General features: G+C 40.3%; 1 protein-coding gene across 5 annotated transcripts in view; it reads left to right on the forward strand.

Annotated features, from left to right (window-relative positions):
- Nucleotides 1–18,157, forward strand: part of DMD (dystrophin) — a 1,320,554-nt gene that overhangs the window by 169,704 nt on the left and 1,132,693 nt on the right. Inside the window, exon 1 of one of the 5 annotated variants that reach the window (XM_075774546.1) lies at nucleotides 9,062–9,416. The exons of 2 other annotated variants lie outside the window; for them this stretch is intronic. In XM_075774546.1, the coding sequence (XP_075630661.1) occupies nucleotides 9,374–9,416 (43 nt within the window). In that variant the 5' untranslated portion in view covers nucleotides 9,062–9,373. Of the gene's footprint in view, nucleotides 1–9,061; nucleotides 9,417–18,157 lie in introns of those variants that run through there. 2 more of the 5 variants (XM_075774539.1, XM_075774524.1) reach the window with 2 other exon arrangements.

Below are 18,157 nucleotides of genomic sequence, written 5' to 3' on the forward strand. Positions count from 1 at the left end.
TGTAATCAGTTTGCTATTCTGTTCTTTTGCTCAATAAGATGGCTAACTTGCCCAACAAAAGCTAGTAAATTTACAAAAAAAAGGTAAATGTTTCATTTTCTTCTCTACTAGATGGGAGAAAATTACGCATGCTTTCCATTTAAAGGTCAGGCATTACCTAAACTATTTGACAAAGCCTGTTATTTTTGTTCACCAGTGTAATTCATCAGGAATTAAGTATCACATATTTAGGGTGACAAGAAGATAGAGTGCCTCCTCTACTTTATGTAAAACATTATAGATAGGTAGGTAGGTAGGTAGATAGATAGATAGATAGCTGATAGATAGATAGATAGATAGATAGATAGATAGATAGATAGATAGATATTCCAGTGTTTTGATAGGACACAGAATATCTGCTGTTGCCAAATTGGAAATGAAGTGTATTTCTTGTATTTAGCAGCAGATAGAAAGACAGGAGGAAGGACTTTAAATGCAGAAAAAAAGATTACTTTGTTCAGGTTTTTTAGGTTTTTTTTTTTTCTGATATGATAAAATTACTAAATAAACATTGCACTAAGGAAATATACAAGCAGATCTTTGGTGTTAGTGATCTAATCACATTAAAATATTATGAGCACTCTACATATTAAATATGTAATCTCCTTAATCTTATAATGCTGCGGATCCTATGTGTTTGAATTTACCTGAGATTGGACTAAATTCTTTTGGACCTAATGGACAATTTGGTTTCTAGACATGTATTTCCAACCCTGCCAGAATACAAAAGAGAAAAACATCAGTATGATTAAATTTAGGAAGGAATTTCCTGATCAAACCAGATTCTGTCATAGGACAATAAACTTGAGCCCTTCTTCAAAAATTTCTTATATTTCTACAGAGTCAATTAACTCTTTTTAGTGGAAAATTTTTCCTAGTGGTAGTATTAGTAAGAATTTATAGGCAGTTACTTGTAAGGCAGTCTCATCCTGGCTTTGCACCCTCCTGATCAGCATTGGCCAGTTTGGCAAGGAATTGGTTTGCAGCACTGGTGGTATCCAATAAGTCTTTTGCTTTAAGTAAAATTTTCTTTGGTTGTGTTTTCTGTGGTTTTATTTTTACATTCTCTTAACACATTTTTGTGTTTGGCGTCCTATTTTTTAATCATAGTTCACTTGCAGCAGCATCATTTTGCAATCATCTTGACATTCGTAATGTCAGCTCTGCAGACTTGCATTAACCTCATTTTGCCATCATCTTGATGTACTAACCTGTACATAGACCCGCACAGAAATAATTTAACATTCATCCTAGTGTGTGCAGTAATGTCTCATTAGACTTGAACTAACAGAATTTTGTCATCATAATTTGCTGTCATAATAACCCAGTCTTCACAGATTTAATGTGACAGTCTTTTGCCACTGTAACTAAGGCTTTGAGCAATTGTCATCCAGGGGGACTTAAGGTGAAATCAATGTAATTAAAACACGGACCCTTAATAATCCTATACTTTAAGCAGTTTTTCACATATCTTAAACAATAATTAATCATGCTAGTGTTTAGCACTTGTTTAGCTTGTAAGTGTTCATTTTCTACATGGGAAAGAAAAAAAAAACCCAGAAGTTGAATGATGAGTGACTGGCAGAACTGCTAACAGAATTTAGGTCTCTGGATTGTCAGTGTACTCCTGTATCCATTGGGCTGCTCTCCTCTCACAGCACAATTAATTTTGTTTATGAGATGAATACAAACTTGAACTGTATGTGACAGGTCATATTAACTAGTCTGTAATTCTTGTTTCAGAGAGTTACAGAAATACAGAGGTGAAAGACATTGGATTTCTTCTACTGCAAGGGTTGAGGCAGATCAAATACACTTTGCTTCCCCTGAAGGAATTTGTTAAACTTTTCCTTACATGCTTCCACTTACAAGGGTTTGACGACCTCTATGTATGTATGTTTTCATGTATGTAACTTGGTACTGTCACAATTTTCTCCTAATATCAAATCTTAGTTGACTTTTTACTCAAATGATGTCCCTCTCCTTGGCATACACGAATATTGTAGTTTAACCCAGCAAGCAGCTAAAATGACCACACTGCCGTTCACTTCAATTCCCCACCTCCCACCACCAAGGGGATGAGGGAGAAAATTGGCCAAAAGAAAGGTAAAGCATGGGTTGAGATAGGACAGGAAAAGAATATCATCATCATCATCATCTTTATTTTAAAAGAATATACAAAACAAGTGATGCACAGCACAATTGCTCACTACCTGCTGACCAATGCCCAGCAAGTTCCCGAGCTGCGGTCGTGCCCCCAGTCAGCTTCCCCCAAGTTATATGCTGAGCATGATGTCATATGGTATGGAATATCCCTGTGGCCAGTTGGGGTCAGCTGTCCTGGCCGTATCCCTCACAGCTTCTTGTGTACCCCCAGCCTGCTCGCTGGCAGTGCAGTATGAGAAGCTGAAAAGTCCTTGACTTAGAGTAAACATTGCCTAGCAACAATGAAAACATCAGTACGTTATCAACATTATTCTCATCCTAAATCCAAAACACAGCACTATACCAGCTAGTAGGAAGAAAATTAACTCTATCCCAGCTGAAACCAGGACAGTGAAAAATGAAAGAGTATTGTCACCTTTAGATGCTGAAAGGCAGCAGCTACGTACTCCTTTTCCTTTCCTTTCCAGACTAAACATGCAACATTCCCTCAGTCTTTCTTTAGAAAGAAAACTGCCTGTTTGGATACTGGTGACGCTAATGCTCTCCAATTTATCTGTGGCTTTCATAAAGTGTTGTGTCAAAACTGGACACAGCTGAAATGTTGACTGGAGCAGATTAAAGCTAAAGGAGTACATGATGGGGTGACTGGGATACTGTGTAGACAGCTTGAGTTGTGTTTCCCTAAAGAAATCTGTGTTTATGTTAGCAGCTAACACTTTTGGTATGTAAAATGACCTTGGGTTGTCTTTGGCAGAGCTGATACAGCTTGCCTGCAGACTGAGGTGAATTCTCTGTCTCGTACATATGGATTGTTGACTCTGATTCACAATTACCTCTTAGTTCCTTATTGATATTCTTTGCAATCAGCTTGGCATTTTTCCTCTGCTCCTTACGTATTGTATTTGCTTTTGTTTTTTAAATACCTGCTTCTCTTCTAGACTAAATTTGTTTTTGTTTGCAGTTGTTTGTTTTTAACCAGAAGAACTGGTTTTCTTAGTAATGACAAGTAGGCACCTAAACAGTATTTTCAAACATCTTCCAATTATACTTCACATTTCTCTGTTTAACTTCTTTCTCCTTACTGATGATGGCTTATAGTTGTTTTCAACTTTGTAATATTGGGTCCTCTTAAAAGACATATAGATTTGTACACGCATACATTAACATTTGCAGCACTTGCTTGTGCGTGCACTTGGTCTCTCAGTGACATATATGCATGTGAATGTGCGTGTATGCGTAAAAATTGGTTAGTATTTCACTAGTTACATGTGATGCGAGTAATAAAGTCGTTATTAGTTGCATTTGAGCAACCGCTCATTGTGGAGTCTGGGATCGGTTCCTCTGTAATGCTGATGTTGAATACAGACTTCCCTTGGGTGAGCTGCAGTGACTTTCAGAATTGGGTAAATTTCACAGGTGTTTTGGACCCACCCTGAGAACATAACTGCTCCAAAGGGCTTTCTGTTGAACTGGGGGACCTCATGCGATGTGTTGCATCTCACTTCTGGTCTGTGTGCCCAGATTTTCTTCCTATGAACATTGGGAAGACGAGGAGAAGAGGGACAGTCCGATCTCGGCCTTTTATGGTCTGGACACACAACGAAACGTGGGCCAACAAAAGAGGAAGCCAGAGCCAGGCACCCCCTCCCCTCACCTATCCCCAAGAGCAGTTTGGGGCAGGAACCTATTTTAGATACTCAGACACTCTCTGGAGCAGGATTCTCTCTGTAGGTTATGTGGGATGCTTATGACTGAGTTGCACGCCTAAATCTAGAGAAAGGAATATTAGTTAATAAGATGTTCTCCTTTCTGGTCATCTGAGCCTCTCTGGAGAGATTAAGACCGGATATTTTATAGGCACAAATGAGAAATTCTAATTCCTCTTTATTACTTGGACTCCTACCATGTATATATCAGTAATTAAAATCTTTTTCCTCTTCTTTGTACTGTTAATATTAGTTTTTATATAATTTGCTATCCTTTCTTACTCTTTTCTTTTGATGGCTCCGTATATCTTCTGAGTAGTCTAGACCAACTGACTCCAGTTAAGATTGATTTCATTTCTGCTGACGTGGAAGTTTCTGAAAGTTGGAGAACTGACAGGGTTTGAGAATAAAGATCTGCAAAGCATGAACATTATGCATATGAGAAATGGAGGCAGCAAATACTGCCATGCTAAACCTGCTTGGGCCCTTGCCCCAAAGAGAGTTCTCCTAGGTAAAAAGGACTTCTTGTTCTTTAGCTGAAGCTTTCCAAAATGAATAGTGGTTACTCCTTGTTTTCTGAGTGTTGCTTGTTACGTTGAACTAGTAAGAAGTGAGCCCTTTTGTGCTAGATGCTATCCAAAAAGGAGTAACCGCTATTCCACAGCAACTGTGGCACGAAGGAGATAGCTTGCTTGGGAAGAGCACAACCACATGAATTAATATGCTGGTTTAGATGCTAGAGCATGTTTTCAAACAGAAATGTTTCATGATATAGAAATGCATTGAACGGAAACTGGATTTTTTTTAAGAGCCCCTTGCATATGAGAAGGTATTGCCTTAATCATCATATTGACTGCTAATTTTCTGACTATAAACTTAAATTTATATCTTCCACTCTGGAAGCAAAACCCTAGTACTTCCTTCAGAATTTAGAGCAAGTGATTTTTTATTTTTTTTGTCTTTTACTTTCTGGTCTGCAGCTCAAATAAGTATACAGATTTAAAAAACCCCTTGCAACCTGTACTAAAAACTTCTACAATGTATTCATTCCTTTTTGAAGTAAAAATAGGCTAAGAAACAAAAGAAAGAAGTTCTTCAGTAGCTTACATTGGAAAGATTTTCTTTTTTCTTTTTTTTCCTTTTTTTTTTTCTCGCTGATTTCACAGGAAAATCAGAAACTGTCTGTTTACTTCTGTTGTGATAAAGCTGTTGAAGATTTGTTTTTTCTCTGTTGCTGACACGCAAGTGGTTTGTGATGTTTTTTTCAGAACAGGAAGTGAATAATAAAAAGACTCAGAGCCAATATACCACCAGGGTAAAACCCCACGCTGCGCATTAGTGCTTAAAAGATTCCCATCCCAGTTCTCCCTTCGCATCAGTCCCATAGCCCCTAGAGCTCAGTGCTTCTTCCCACACAGATAGATGTGATAGATTTGCAAATACTGGCAAGAGCACAGAGACATCTTGTTATGAGCCTAATGGCTGAACTGAGCGACAGGCTTGGATTGCCTTTAGTTTTTTTAGGTCAGCGTTGGCAGGGAGTTAGAAACAGGGTGGAATAAAGGTTGAAATGTTTTCTGAAATTATAATCAAAATATCATCTGTCTTAGGTTTATGCTGTAAGCACTCTGCCTGATGTTGAGTTGTATTGGCAAACAACATGTGCCACTGGGATGTTTAAAAAGTCATAAGAGGTTTGTAAATCAGTTCTGCGCTGCATGCTACCTATTTGTTATTTTCTTGTTTTATCTGTTAACAGGAAAGGAGATGCTGTCTGTGTTAGACGATATAAATGGCAATACGGTGTGCTTTCTTTTCTTGGGGGTTTGTTTGGTGCTTGTATCGTAGTAAATTACAGTGAGATGGAAGATTTGTTACTCCGTGGAGGTTGTTAACATGAAGTTCTCATTTGATTTATTTACGTTGAATTGGGGACTTCTCCTCCCATATAAATTATTCTGGCTACTGTAATATTTCTTTTCTATGTCAAAACCATAATTTTCCAATTGTGTCTTTTTTTTTTTTTTTTTCTCATGACAGAGACGTCCTGAATTTCAATGTAGCCCTTTAGTATGGTATAGGAGAGGAAGAGTTAGAGAACTGATATCTTGATTCCCATGTCCAGTCTAAGGTTTCACCATTATCTTCAAGTCCCTCCCTCTGGTTTAGATTACTGAGACAATAAACTTGGCTGCCAAATTTGGTTGTTGAAATCCACTTCTTTTCTAAGGTCATGCTGACATATGCTGAACCCAATCTCCTAAAGGGTCCCTGAACAGGCAGTTTATTGTTGGGCCTTGTTTTCAGATTGCTACTGGCCTCTTCGGCATGTTCTCCAACTCAGCATTACTGTCACGCTCATACCATTAGAAAGGAGATATTTTCAAATGTATCAATACTTGCATTTTGAAAGGACTTCTCAAGCAAGAAAATAAACAGCCTCTGTATAAAGTGTTTGGTAATGGGTGGCTGAAAATCACCCTAACCATTACTGTGTAGATGACAATTTCCTTTCATTTAACCCATTGCTGATTGTGAAAGAGGAAGGCAACATTAAACTAGAGCTGCCAGCAATCATTTAAAAAACCACACATTTTTATCATTCCAAATTTTCTAACCTCTCTGTGACTCTGAAGCTTGCTCCTTTCCCCTCGTGTAGCACGGGCACTGTGCAGAGCACCGAGCAGTGCTGCTGCAGGTCGGAGCCTGCTACTTGCAGCATCTAGGAGGAAGAGCGAGGCAGGTAGCCTCTGATTACCAGCATTTATTGAGTGTACCTTAATTACTTGACATAGATCTACAGTGAGGCTGTGACTTGCTCTCTGTTGTTGAAGAGAGCCAGAGCTTTTAATGCTGGTTCAGATAAAAAAGTAACCTATAAACAAAGAAACCTGGTGTGTCAAAATGATAAACCTGTTCTAGGTTGTACGTACACCATGCTGGCCAGTAGGGACTGAGAGATGCGTATAAACCCTCTTTTCAGTAGAGTTGATGTTTCTCAGTGTTAACCAATTACAGCATTCATAGCTGCTGAAAATAGTATTTAATTTTTAAGAGCCTCTCAATTTTCTTTACACTCCCCAAAAACCAAAACCAACAATAAAAACCCCCTAAAAATTCAAAACCAACCAAAAAACCCAGAACACTCGCTTTTGTTATGCCTCTCTATGGCCCAACAAATCTTGACTCTTTTCCCATCGACTGGAGTAGCGTTAATAGGAGGAAGGGAAAATGTTTCTAGGCTGAAGGTTTCTGCACTCCTGTGAGTGAAGCAGGGACTCACCTGAGACACAGGAGTTTTGAACTCCCCCAGCAAGAAGAGGGGAAGCAAATCTGGATTTTCTGCATCTGGAGGATTGTTTAATTTGTCAGCTATTGTAAATATTACCACTACACACCTCTTTGAACCATGTTTTAGAAGAAAGTATTGAGTAGCACTGCATTTCTTGCAGAGCCTGATCTGAGTATTCTCTGATGGTTTCAAAGACATCGTCAGATAGGATGAATAATCCACATGAATTTTGTGGATTATGACTGGAGTTAGGTGTAAAACAGACTACAGAGCTCTGTCGAGATGAAGGCCCCCTGGTCATATTCAGAAACAGATTTATGCACCTGGAAATTTTTGAAGAAAAAGTTTGTCACCTTGAAACAAATACGAGCCAGGAGGATCACAGTTCTAGCATTAGACACCTACCTTCGAGATAACTTTCACTTGTGGTCTGTAAGTACATTACTGGGCCTCAGTTATTGACAGCATGTGCTATCAAGGGTGACCTTAGATATTATAAAACAGAACTTTTGCACAATAAGCAGTTCTTTTCCCGAGTTTGCTCAGTCTCCTTCTCCCTCAAATAATCAAAATGCTGCTGCTGTCACAGCGTGCTCTGCTCTGCTTCAGATTATTTTCTACATCAGTTCATGACTTGCAGTTCCTGTGGGCTGCAAATTAATCCTTAGGAGTCTGTTGGCATGTACTGTACATCCAGGTTCTCCAGGGTATTAATTTGACTATCAGTGTAGAAAATGCCAGTGGCTGTAAGGGTATATTATGCACTTCATTTTTGTGTTTATTTTTCTGTATAATCCAGGAATTTACTTATAAACTTGTAATCTCCATGACTAGACACTTTAACCTTTAAAACTGAAAAATAACATTTTTCAGTTTTTTAGGGATAGGTTTTAAAAAATAATGAACAATGTAAGAGTGGTTTTTTTTCAAATTACTTGTCAAATGAAGCCCTGAATTAATAACATGATTATTTATGGACTATCTCTAAAGGTCATATATACTGTACAAAGTATATACTATAGAAAGCAGCCTTATAAAAATCTGGGTTTGGGTGAGGGATGCCACAGTCCCATTCTGAAGTGTTGTGTGGATGCCTGCTTTTCCTTCCCATATAAACTGAGGAGGCCTGGGACCGAATGCAGGGGGAGAGCATGACCCCAGGTCCCACCTGTTTGGGACCAGCAGCTTTTGGGATTTGGGAGTGAAGGGATGTTTCCGCCGTCAGGACGAGGCAGCGGCAGGCAGCGTGCGCACAGTCCTGCCTCTGCTTCTTCTGCGGGCTGTTTCTGGGCTGCGTATAGCAGCAGTGCTGTGTGGTTTTGTTGGGAGTGGAAAGGTCAGTTGTAAGTCAATAGGTTTGTTGGGAGGTGTTTGGGGTTTGTTTAATCTTATTATCTTATTATGACTTATCACAACCTGTGTTAGTATTTACACACTTTCTTTGGTGACAGCACTATTTTTGGGTTTGGGGTTTTTTTTTCCCCTGTTCGGGAGAGAGCTTGCAATCCCAAAAGTATAGCCTGTGAGAGAACGGCCGAATACAGGAGGGTTACTTCTCCTCTCCCAAAAAGGGAGGATCCTGTCTGGGGACGGGCTGGGGGTCATTTGCTGGGGAGGGGGCAAGACGGTTTCGTAGGGCTCTCAGGGGAATGGCACAAAGGCAGCAGTAAATATCTTCACCCCGCTCTGTAGCGTTAAATGTTCCTTGGGAAGCTGTAACACATAATTTAAATCCATTGCACATGCCACCCTGGAAGCAGAGCCTTATATGTCGAGTGCATGGGCTGTCCTATTATGGGAAATCAACTTTGTTTTGAGGGAAGCACAGAGCATTGCTTCTGCGCAGGTCCTGGAATTTGAAACATTTAGGGGCCTCCAAAGAGCCCTGGCATTAGTTACCATGCCGGCTGGGTGGAAGTGAGGATCCCTGCCTCTCCCTGCCCGCCTGGGACGCAGACCCTGCCGGCAGCCAGCCCGGAGCTGCATCCCACCGGGGTGCTTTCTGCACTCCTCCGCAGAGCTGCCGGGGCTTGTGCGGGGACACGTCTGTCGTTACGCACGGACAAGCCTAATTCAGCAAAAGCTATTGGAGCAGCAAAGTTGGAATATACTTTGCCAAGACGTATTTTGCTGTTGTTTTCTTTTTCCTCTGTTTTTGTGGAGAGATTTCATGTCTGCTCACATGCTTTGGTATGAGGAAGTGGAAGATGATTGTAAGTATGAACAGACTGACATAATTTATCACAATACGCACTTTGACAGATCAGTGTAGTGCTATGCAGCCCACTAACAGCATGCATTTTTAAATGTTTACTTTCCAAGTCTAAAGAAAGAGAGCACCAGGGGGGAAAAAATAAAGAGAATTTTTTTTGCCTCTGTTAGGGGGGTAATATCCTGTACATTATATATAAAAGAAGTGCTCCAGAAACCATACCCAGCTGTCCTTTGAATAAAAAGAATCCATTTCTTCCTGAGGTTCACCACTTATTAAAGCATGGGGTTAAAAAAGAAAGAATTGAGAAGACAGACCAATACATTTGAAAAAAAAATAGTGTCATTATTCTAATAATTTGGCAACACATCAAAGGATTAATCACTTGCTTTGAACTTTAATGGCATACGCAGATTCACTGCCTAATATTAACTTATGGAGTAAGAGAGCTCTTCTCTGGCCACTGAACTGTCTGGTAACAACCGAATGAGGGGGTGTCAGTTTTGCTCAAAGTGAGCAGCAGCTGAGCTCTCCCATGCGCTTCCCAGAAAAGCACAGGCATGTTTTCCAGACTTGCGCTTGTTTGTTAGTTAAAGCTATCCTTTCTGTGCAATAAGAAGAAAAACAGAGGATGCCAAGAGTAAGAAACTGAAGAGAGCCAAGAATGAAAGAATGACAGTTTAAGAATCCATCTACTATGCTCCCAGATGATGTCTCTTCTTTCTCCCACACCCAGGCTCCCAAAACAGATTGTGCTGTGGGAAAAAAAAAAAAGAGTCAGTATTGTCCAGAATTAATCTGTAGTCCCTGCCCCCTCTTTTATAATCTGTTTTGGCTCTTCCACTTTCAGCTTAATCCTGTGTCTGTATAATAATAGAATTCCTGTTTTTTCTCCGTTTTTCTGATCATAAAAGCCATGGGAATACATACGCACTGTCATTTTCCCCCATAACATATAATGGATGTATGGTCACTAACTTCTGATGAAGCTTCCTGAAAATGTTACATTTTGTTAGGTTAGACAGAAAATTTCAGGGTGCAGGTGTGGTCTTATTTTCACAGTGAACTCAAATTGTATTTTCTTGTGCAGTAAATAAGACTTAAATCAGCTATAAATTTTCCAGACGGTTTTGTACTGCCAGGAGAGATCCTGCAGTGATAGGACCCTTTACTTACTGGATACAGTCTGACAGTTCCAGAAGGGGGAGAATAATGAGATCATCATCATCACATATGAAATAATTAGGAGACAGATTGCCTCACTTCTGAAAATATTGGGGATGGGGTTGTGGGTTTCTCTTAAGGGGTTTTACTCCTGGTTGTGAAGAGGAAGATAGCACGCTCTAGAGCAAACCACATAGCGCCCAACATTTTCCACCAGTCCTCTCTGGAGAGGAATAAGGAGGATTTGTTGTCTTAATTTTTCTATATACTCCCTTTCCAAGAGAGTCACAATATCAGCGCAGACTGCTTGTCCTCAGCCTTGAGGAGGAGACGGTGCTGCAAGGGAAGCCAGGCAGGTGGTTGCTAAGTAAGGAGGAAAGATCTTTGCTGCTTAGCTCAAAAGTTATAATTGCACTCTGAAGATTTAGTAGGTGAAAGAAAGGAGAAAATAGCTGTGTTAGAGCTTTTGAAAAATATGAATAGAAAACCAGAGCTGCATCTAGCAGATGAATAGCATTCATGACAAGAGCCATTAAATCACTTGCTAAATTATGTCACGTTACTATGTTCATATCTAAAATGAAAGGGAGCTGTCCTAGCGCTTCTTGGGAATTATTTAGCTGAATTGATTTCCTCACCTGTATCCTCACTCTTTTAAAGGGCATGGCATTTTTCTCTATATAATTTTGTATAATATTGTCAAGATTTTTTATAGTTGTATTTCAATAAAACAGGAAAACCCCATATCTGCACTTTGTGACAAAGTGCGTCCAAAATAATGCTCTCAAATTTATCCCCAGCCTTCCTTCAGGGCGTGTCACTTCTACTTGTTGCTTGGGCTTGCTTTACTTCTTTCTCTGTATTGGATGAAAACTTTTTGTTCTTAGAGGTGACAGCAGTTGCTTACACCTCTGCATTGTTTTTTAAATCCATCCTTTCTTTTTTTCTTGAAGTCCTCTCTCCAACCCTCCACCCACCTCTGCATTCCCTCTTTTCTCTTCTGCTCTCTTCCTTGCCACAGCAGTAAAGGCAGGTTCTCTGTCTTCTGCTTTCTCTCATTTCTTCTGAGAATGACCTTTGTGAAAACATAAAGGTATTTATTCATCGCCAAGGGCTTTACTTTCTTTCCTCAGCTATTCAGTGTTTACTTCTGTCTGAGTTAGACTGGAAACTCCTTGGGGCAGCGACTGTCTCTTCCTAGATTTCTGCAGAGTCTTTGACAACGACACCTAAATAATAAAGTAGCAGGGAAATGAGATATCATAAATTTCATTTTGTTTCAATTAAGATGAGATTACTGCAAACTTTATCTCAGAAGCCACCCTCCCTAGAGGATTCAGTATCATATGCTGTATTTCTTCTAGCAGATATAATCCTCTTTCTGCATCCTTAGTCTGACATGGAACCAAATTCTGCTTGCAGTTGCACACAGGCATCGTCTTTCTCTGCTTGGATTTGCACAAAGTAGAGACTAAAAATAGAATTAATCATTAAACCAGAGCCAGTGCAGAAAAGAAACTAATCCCGCCTGAAATTTAGTGGCCACAAAGGGTCTCTTACCACTTTATATGGGTTTACTGCAGCAGGGGTCCATCTAGGTTCATGCTTTAGCTCAGGTCAGCAGTGCATTTCTGAAGTGAATTCCCAGTTGTCCCTGCTTATTGCCTTGTATTGGTGTGCACCCCGGAGCACGCGCCCTGCATCCCTTTTGGAGCAAGCTGAACTCGGAGATGCACTCTGGGTTTGGCTGATGGGTGTGCGGGGCGCTGGGGTCACGCTGGAGCTCCTCGAAAACGAGTCCGGTGATGCACGCACGCCTCGGGGGCAGCGCTGGGTTGGCAGTGCCAGCCCCTTTGGGTTACAAAGCCCCTACTTTTGGGCCACGCCACTTGCTGTGGCCTAAGACAACTCGGTGAGGATGGCAGCAAATTTCTTTGGATCTAGGATGTGAGGAAAGAACTGTTCATAAAGTCACTCCCCAGCTGGTGCAGGAGGGTGTTTCGCCCTGTCCCGCTCCTACCTAGCGTCCGCTCCCTCACCCCTGGTCCCCAGGCTGCCCAAGGGCATCGCAGCTGGCTGTGGCGCTTTCCAGGACCATTATTGAGCAGGGGACCGCATTCAAGGAACAGTAGTCTGGCACCATGTTATGTACGAAACTGGTGATCCTGTGAAAATTAACCGCCTCGTGGTTTTTTTATTTCTTTTTAAAGGAAAGGATTCAATTTGTTACTGATCAGATAGAGTTATTTATAACTGAAAAGGTATAATATTTGTAGAAAAAGGTTAACTCTTTATTAATACTGTGAAATTATTTGAGCCTCAGAATTGTCCAAGGGGTTAAGAATTTTTAAATGACTGCCAGAGGGAACAGGATTAAGCTCATATATTTTTGTCATGGATTACTGTTAGACAAAATCACATTGAACGGGATTGTGAACCAAGCAGCCTTGATTTGAAAAGGCTGACTTGTTGATTTTCACAGTGTATTTTCAATTAAATGTTACTCCAAAGCTTAATCATCATTTAGGAGGATAACCATTGTACTGTGTTACAGCTAACCACTGGAAAAAGACTCCTTGATAAATTTAGTGGAACTTTATAGCATCACATTGCTGTTGAGGAGGATGCACTTGCGTATCACTCTCAGGGGAAGCAGAACAGTACTGGGAATTTTAAATAATTGTGCCTTATCAAAGACTGAGCTTTGTGAAAAGCAGAAATGATGGTTAGTGGCGTGTGGCTTTGTAGAACGGCTCGCCAGCTGGACTGTGCCAGGGAACACGCTCCTTCACCTTGCTGGAAAAAACACGTGGAGCAAAGACGTTGTGTCTTTGGGTTCAGAGTACTTGCTGCAGAGATCACAGACACTTCTTTTCTAGGTTACTTACCACATGTGCAACAAGTTGGAACGTTTTTAATGATATGTTTTGAAGAACAGATAGGCTGGATTTATGAAAGTCATAATCTTCCCTGGTTCTGGTCGCCAGTCAATTTTGGGGTATTATTTAGAGCATGAGGCTGATAATATTTGGGAGGTTTTCTAGTCCTTTCTCCATCTAATTCTGTATTTTTAAAATAATCCATATCTATATGATTAATTTTTTATCAGTTGCATACAGTCTTTTATTCCTAGAGGCAAAATATAGTATATAAGTATCGCAAGCATATTTGGAAGAAAGAAATATTTCATACCATTCTTGTTCGTACAAGGTAACAGTTAAGATGGCACATTTACACTTAATTTCTTTCCTAAAACCTTTTAAAGGATCATCATCTTCAGCAGAAACAAATTAGCATAATTCTAATCATAAAAAAGATGTGGTTGTAAAAGTTTGCTTATAGAAAACATTACAGAAGTATGTTAGTCCTAAGGCTGTTTTTTTCTATGGTATTTTTCTATGAAGTATCCTAATGGTTTGGGGATTCCTTTTTTTTTTTTTTAAAAAAAAAAAAGCTTAAAACTCTTCAGTGTGTAGAGATGACCTACATGAGAACCTAGAATATCACATTTTGCTTGCCTTGCCTTTGCTAAAATATTTTGACAGATCCCTGGGGACCTAGTGGGATTACGAACACCACAGAACGAGAGAGAGTTTTAGTCAGTCCCCGTAAAAACAGCAAACCCAGTATCTGATATTCTTAATATAAACTTAGAAAGAAGATGAGCAGAAATTTACTTGTAGTGTGCACTGGACAAGGTATTGTCCTGCTGGACGCCCAACAACCTATATTTCTTAGAAAATGTACAAGTTGTTACCACTTGTGAAAAATCAGTCACGCTGACTGCAGGCGCGTGCCCGTGAGCGCGGGATGCCCGCAGGGGAGACTCCCAGTCTCACCCCACTGGCGCTTGCCATGTTCTAAAATTGGTGCCCGCCTGCGTGGCTGAGCGTCTGCGTGCATGCACACTGGTTTTTATGGGAAATTATCTACGGGAAAGGCTTTTAATTTTGTGTAGCACGGGGAATTGAAGGAATTTAAGGGGTGATTGGAATTTGACATTTCTGCCTTTTTATTCTGAAAGACACTTTGATTAAAGTGTTGGAAGGCTCAGCTAATGGAGGCGTTGCTGCTATTTCAGATATACAGGGTATGAGATTTGAAGGCAAGCCAAATCACAATGAGACGGAATAATGATGTCCTTGGTTTATTTTTCACTTGGTACATTCAGGTTTTGATTGGATTCTGAGCGAGGCAACAGTTTTCTCTCCCAGAAAGCAGTGCTGGTCCTTGGAGGCTTGCAGCCTGTTATCAAAGCAGAAGTGTTTTCTTGTGAAGGTCATGGACTGCAGTGGCAGGAGAGGGGGAGAAAAACCAAAGGGGTGGGGGGAGAGGAGGGAGAGAGGAAAGAAAGAAAGATTTCCCTATTGGTTCTTACTAGGTACAACCTTCTCATAAGAAACATTTCTGCAGCGAGACCTATTACTACTTTGACCCAGCTAGCACTCCGCTGATGGTGTATATAGCAAAAGATTTGTGGAGAACTCCGAGATCTCTGTCCATCTGTCCTCCTCCCTCCTAACCCTCTCCCTGCTCTTGTCACGCACAAGTACTTCAATAGTTCCCTTCTCCTTGTTCTCTCATTCTTTTTTTTCCCCCAATATTTTAAAGTTTTTCTTTGTAAAAGACTGTTCGTGAATTATTTCTCTCTGAACAAAGCTCAGAGCTTCCCAGCTGTTGCTGAGGTGATGGAAAATTAATGCAGGCGCTGTATTTTTTAAAAGGTTAATAACATTATATAGTTAGCATTATTTGAAGTGTTAACACCTCGTGAAGTTCCTGGACGATGGATGCTGTATATAAGCAGACAGGAGCCCGTGACACATTCTCATGTAAATGGCTGATGCGAAAGATGGGATAACTGAGAAGATTTGTGCCCATTTCTTCAATATGGGGAAAAATGCTATTAGACATAAAGCTATCCTGTCACATTCCTGGGCTTAGAAAGTGTGAGCCAGCTCCCCAACCCTTCCTGACTGTCTAACCCATCCCAAAGCTGTTCAACTCATAAGAAAGGAAAATGTGAGGACGTCTGTTCTGGGCCGGGGGGGAGCAAGAAGGACAGAGGCGCTTCTGGCTGCAGAGAGATCCAGGTGGGACTACCACGGAGGCAGTGATCCTGCCCAGCTTAAAAAGGGCTCATTAAAACTGCCCATCAAAACGAAGAGGAAGAAGAAACTCAGAAGGAGCCAACCTGTGATGGACTGACGGTGAATTTGTGGACGTGATGTGTACAGCCTTACCAATTTGAACAAACCCAGTTTAGTCTTTTTTGTGTTGCTTTTAGTGAAGATTGTTAGCAATCCAAAATGAATTATTATTTTTGCACTAGATTTCAGAAAGACAACAATATTTCTTTTCTTCATTTGACTTTATTTACTGTCAACCTCCTCTTATCATGTGACTTAGTACATATTTTATGCTTATTCCTTACCCCACCCTTCCAAGCCATGCAAACGATGCTGAAAATAGAAATCAGTAAGGCCGCATTTATAAATGCTTGGTCGACTGATGGATACTCACTCTCCAAACATGCAGAAGACCCAGATTAAAGTGTTTTCTCTGCTTATACTCTCTGTTTACAGAGGAGAAAGTTTCAGTTGCATCGGATGTTGAATGGAAACCAAAGGTGAAGCCAAGTAACTTTTCACAAAAAGGAATTCTTGTTTTCTCGCCAATGTGAGAACAATTCCTTTTATAGTAGTCTGTAAAGGACAAGCATGTTATAGGGTTGATTCTGTCCCTTCTGTTCTTCCTAATAATTAAATAAATCAGTCTGAAAACTCTAATGAGCAAGGAGGAAAACTTAAAACTGTGAAATAAATGGTGAATTTCAGGAGCAGTGATCTAACAGTAGAATGTATAACACAGTGGAAAAAAAAGCTTCATCACAAAACTGATTTTTTTTTCTTCCCTGTTATTGTTTAAAGTTCCATGATATCTGCATCCTTGCATACAGGATGGCTCAGTGATACTAGTGTAGATTTAAAAGCTGTTGCTTGAATCAAGATACTTTTTAGAGAGCATATAAGTTGAATTTCTACTTAATTGTATCAAATTCCTCTATTAGGAGTAAAAGATATCCCCAGTGAAGTGGTATTTCTGACCTGTTTACCTGATTGATGTAAAGCTTTAAAGAATGTAAGTTGGGGCACATTTTTGCCTTTGGAAAAGAAATCTATTGGATTATGTTGTCCATCTCTATTTCCTGTTCAAAACAAGGCATATCTATTCAGAATCGATTCAGAATTACTGCTATTTAGCACAGTTGCTAACTTAATAGTGTTTTTCAACTGTTACAGCTAGAAAACATAATTGGAAACTTTTTATGTTTTGAAACAAACTGAATGACAGCGAACGTTCACCCTTTTGTCTTGTAAGGACAAGACTATTTTTCTTCGGGAACAGCGGCTGAATTGTGAAGCCCAAAGTCTTTCTACTGATACTGTTGTCAGCTCTCTTATTTTCTCTTTAGTCCTTTTGCCACTTTCCCTTTTCTCCGAGTCATGCACATCCATTGCTGTACTGCTTTAGCTACTTTAAATAAGCCCTTTCCTTCTCCAAGGAAGGCTTGCTAATTTTTGCGTATTATCTTAAGCCGACTTAACAGTCATTTTGCCAAGTCTTCCCAGCTGCTGCTACTGCTGAATTGATTCATTTTGCTCTTGACATGTTGCAGGCAAATGTGAAGCAAAGTTTATTTGACCAGTAATCCTCCCCTTAACTGAAGGAAGGACGTGGTTTGAACAAGGACTTGTTCCAAATGTGGCCAGAGTTTTTTCCCTAAATCTGCCTACAGCAGACACAAAGGTTTGGTTCTTATCTAGGAAATTCTTATTAGAAAGTGAAAAACGTCTTACTCTAAATAGTAACCAATGAATTAATTTTCTCCTGGTGCAATAAGTCAGTTTGTGGGGGTTTCTTTTGATGGACTGAGTTCCCAAGAAGTGTTGTGTCTGTCTTGGAGTGCTTCCAGAAACTGTTGCTCAGTCTATAAACTGATGAAATTTCACAGACTCACAGACCAGCTGAGGCTGGAAGGCACCTCTGGAGATCGTCTACTCTAATTCCCAGCTCAGAGCAGGGTCAGCAAAAGCAGGTTGCTCAGGGCAATGTCAACTTGAGTTTTAAATATCTCCAAGGATGGAAACTCCACAACCTCTCCGGACAGCCTGTTCCAGCATCTCACCATCCTCCCAGTAATTTCTTTCTTCTTATGTCTCTATGGAATTTCCTCTATTTCAGTTTATGCCCACTGTTTCTCATCCTGTCAGTGGGGATCAAAGAGAAGAGTCTGGCTCTGTCTTACTCTACTCTCTCCCATGGAGTATTTATAGCTGTTGATAAGATCCCCTTGAGCCTTCTCAGCTCCATGCTGAGCAGTCCCAGCTCTTTCAACCTCTCATCATGTGAAAGGTAGTCCAACCACTTAATCATTTTTGTGGCCATTTGATGGACTTGCTCCAGTATGTCCATGTCTCTCTCATGTCCAGCACTGGACTCTGCACTCCAGCTTTGTCTGGACAGGGTTGAAAAGACAGGAAGGATAACCTCCCTGGACCTGATGGTGACACTCTG

This window comes from Balearica regulorum, chromosome 1 (assembly GCF_011004875.1).
Source record: "Balearica regulorum gibbericeps isolate bBalReg1 chromosome 1, bBalReg1.pri, whole genome shotgun sequence".
Taxonomy (NCBI): Eukaryota; Metazoa; Chordata; class Aves; order Gruiformes; family Gruidae; genus Balearica; species Balearica regulorum.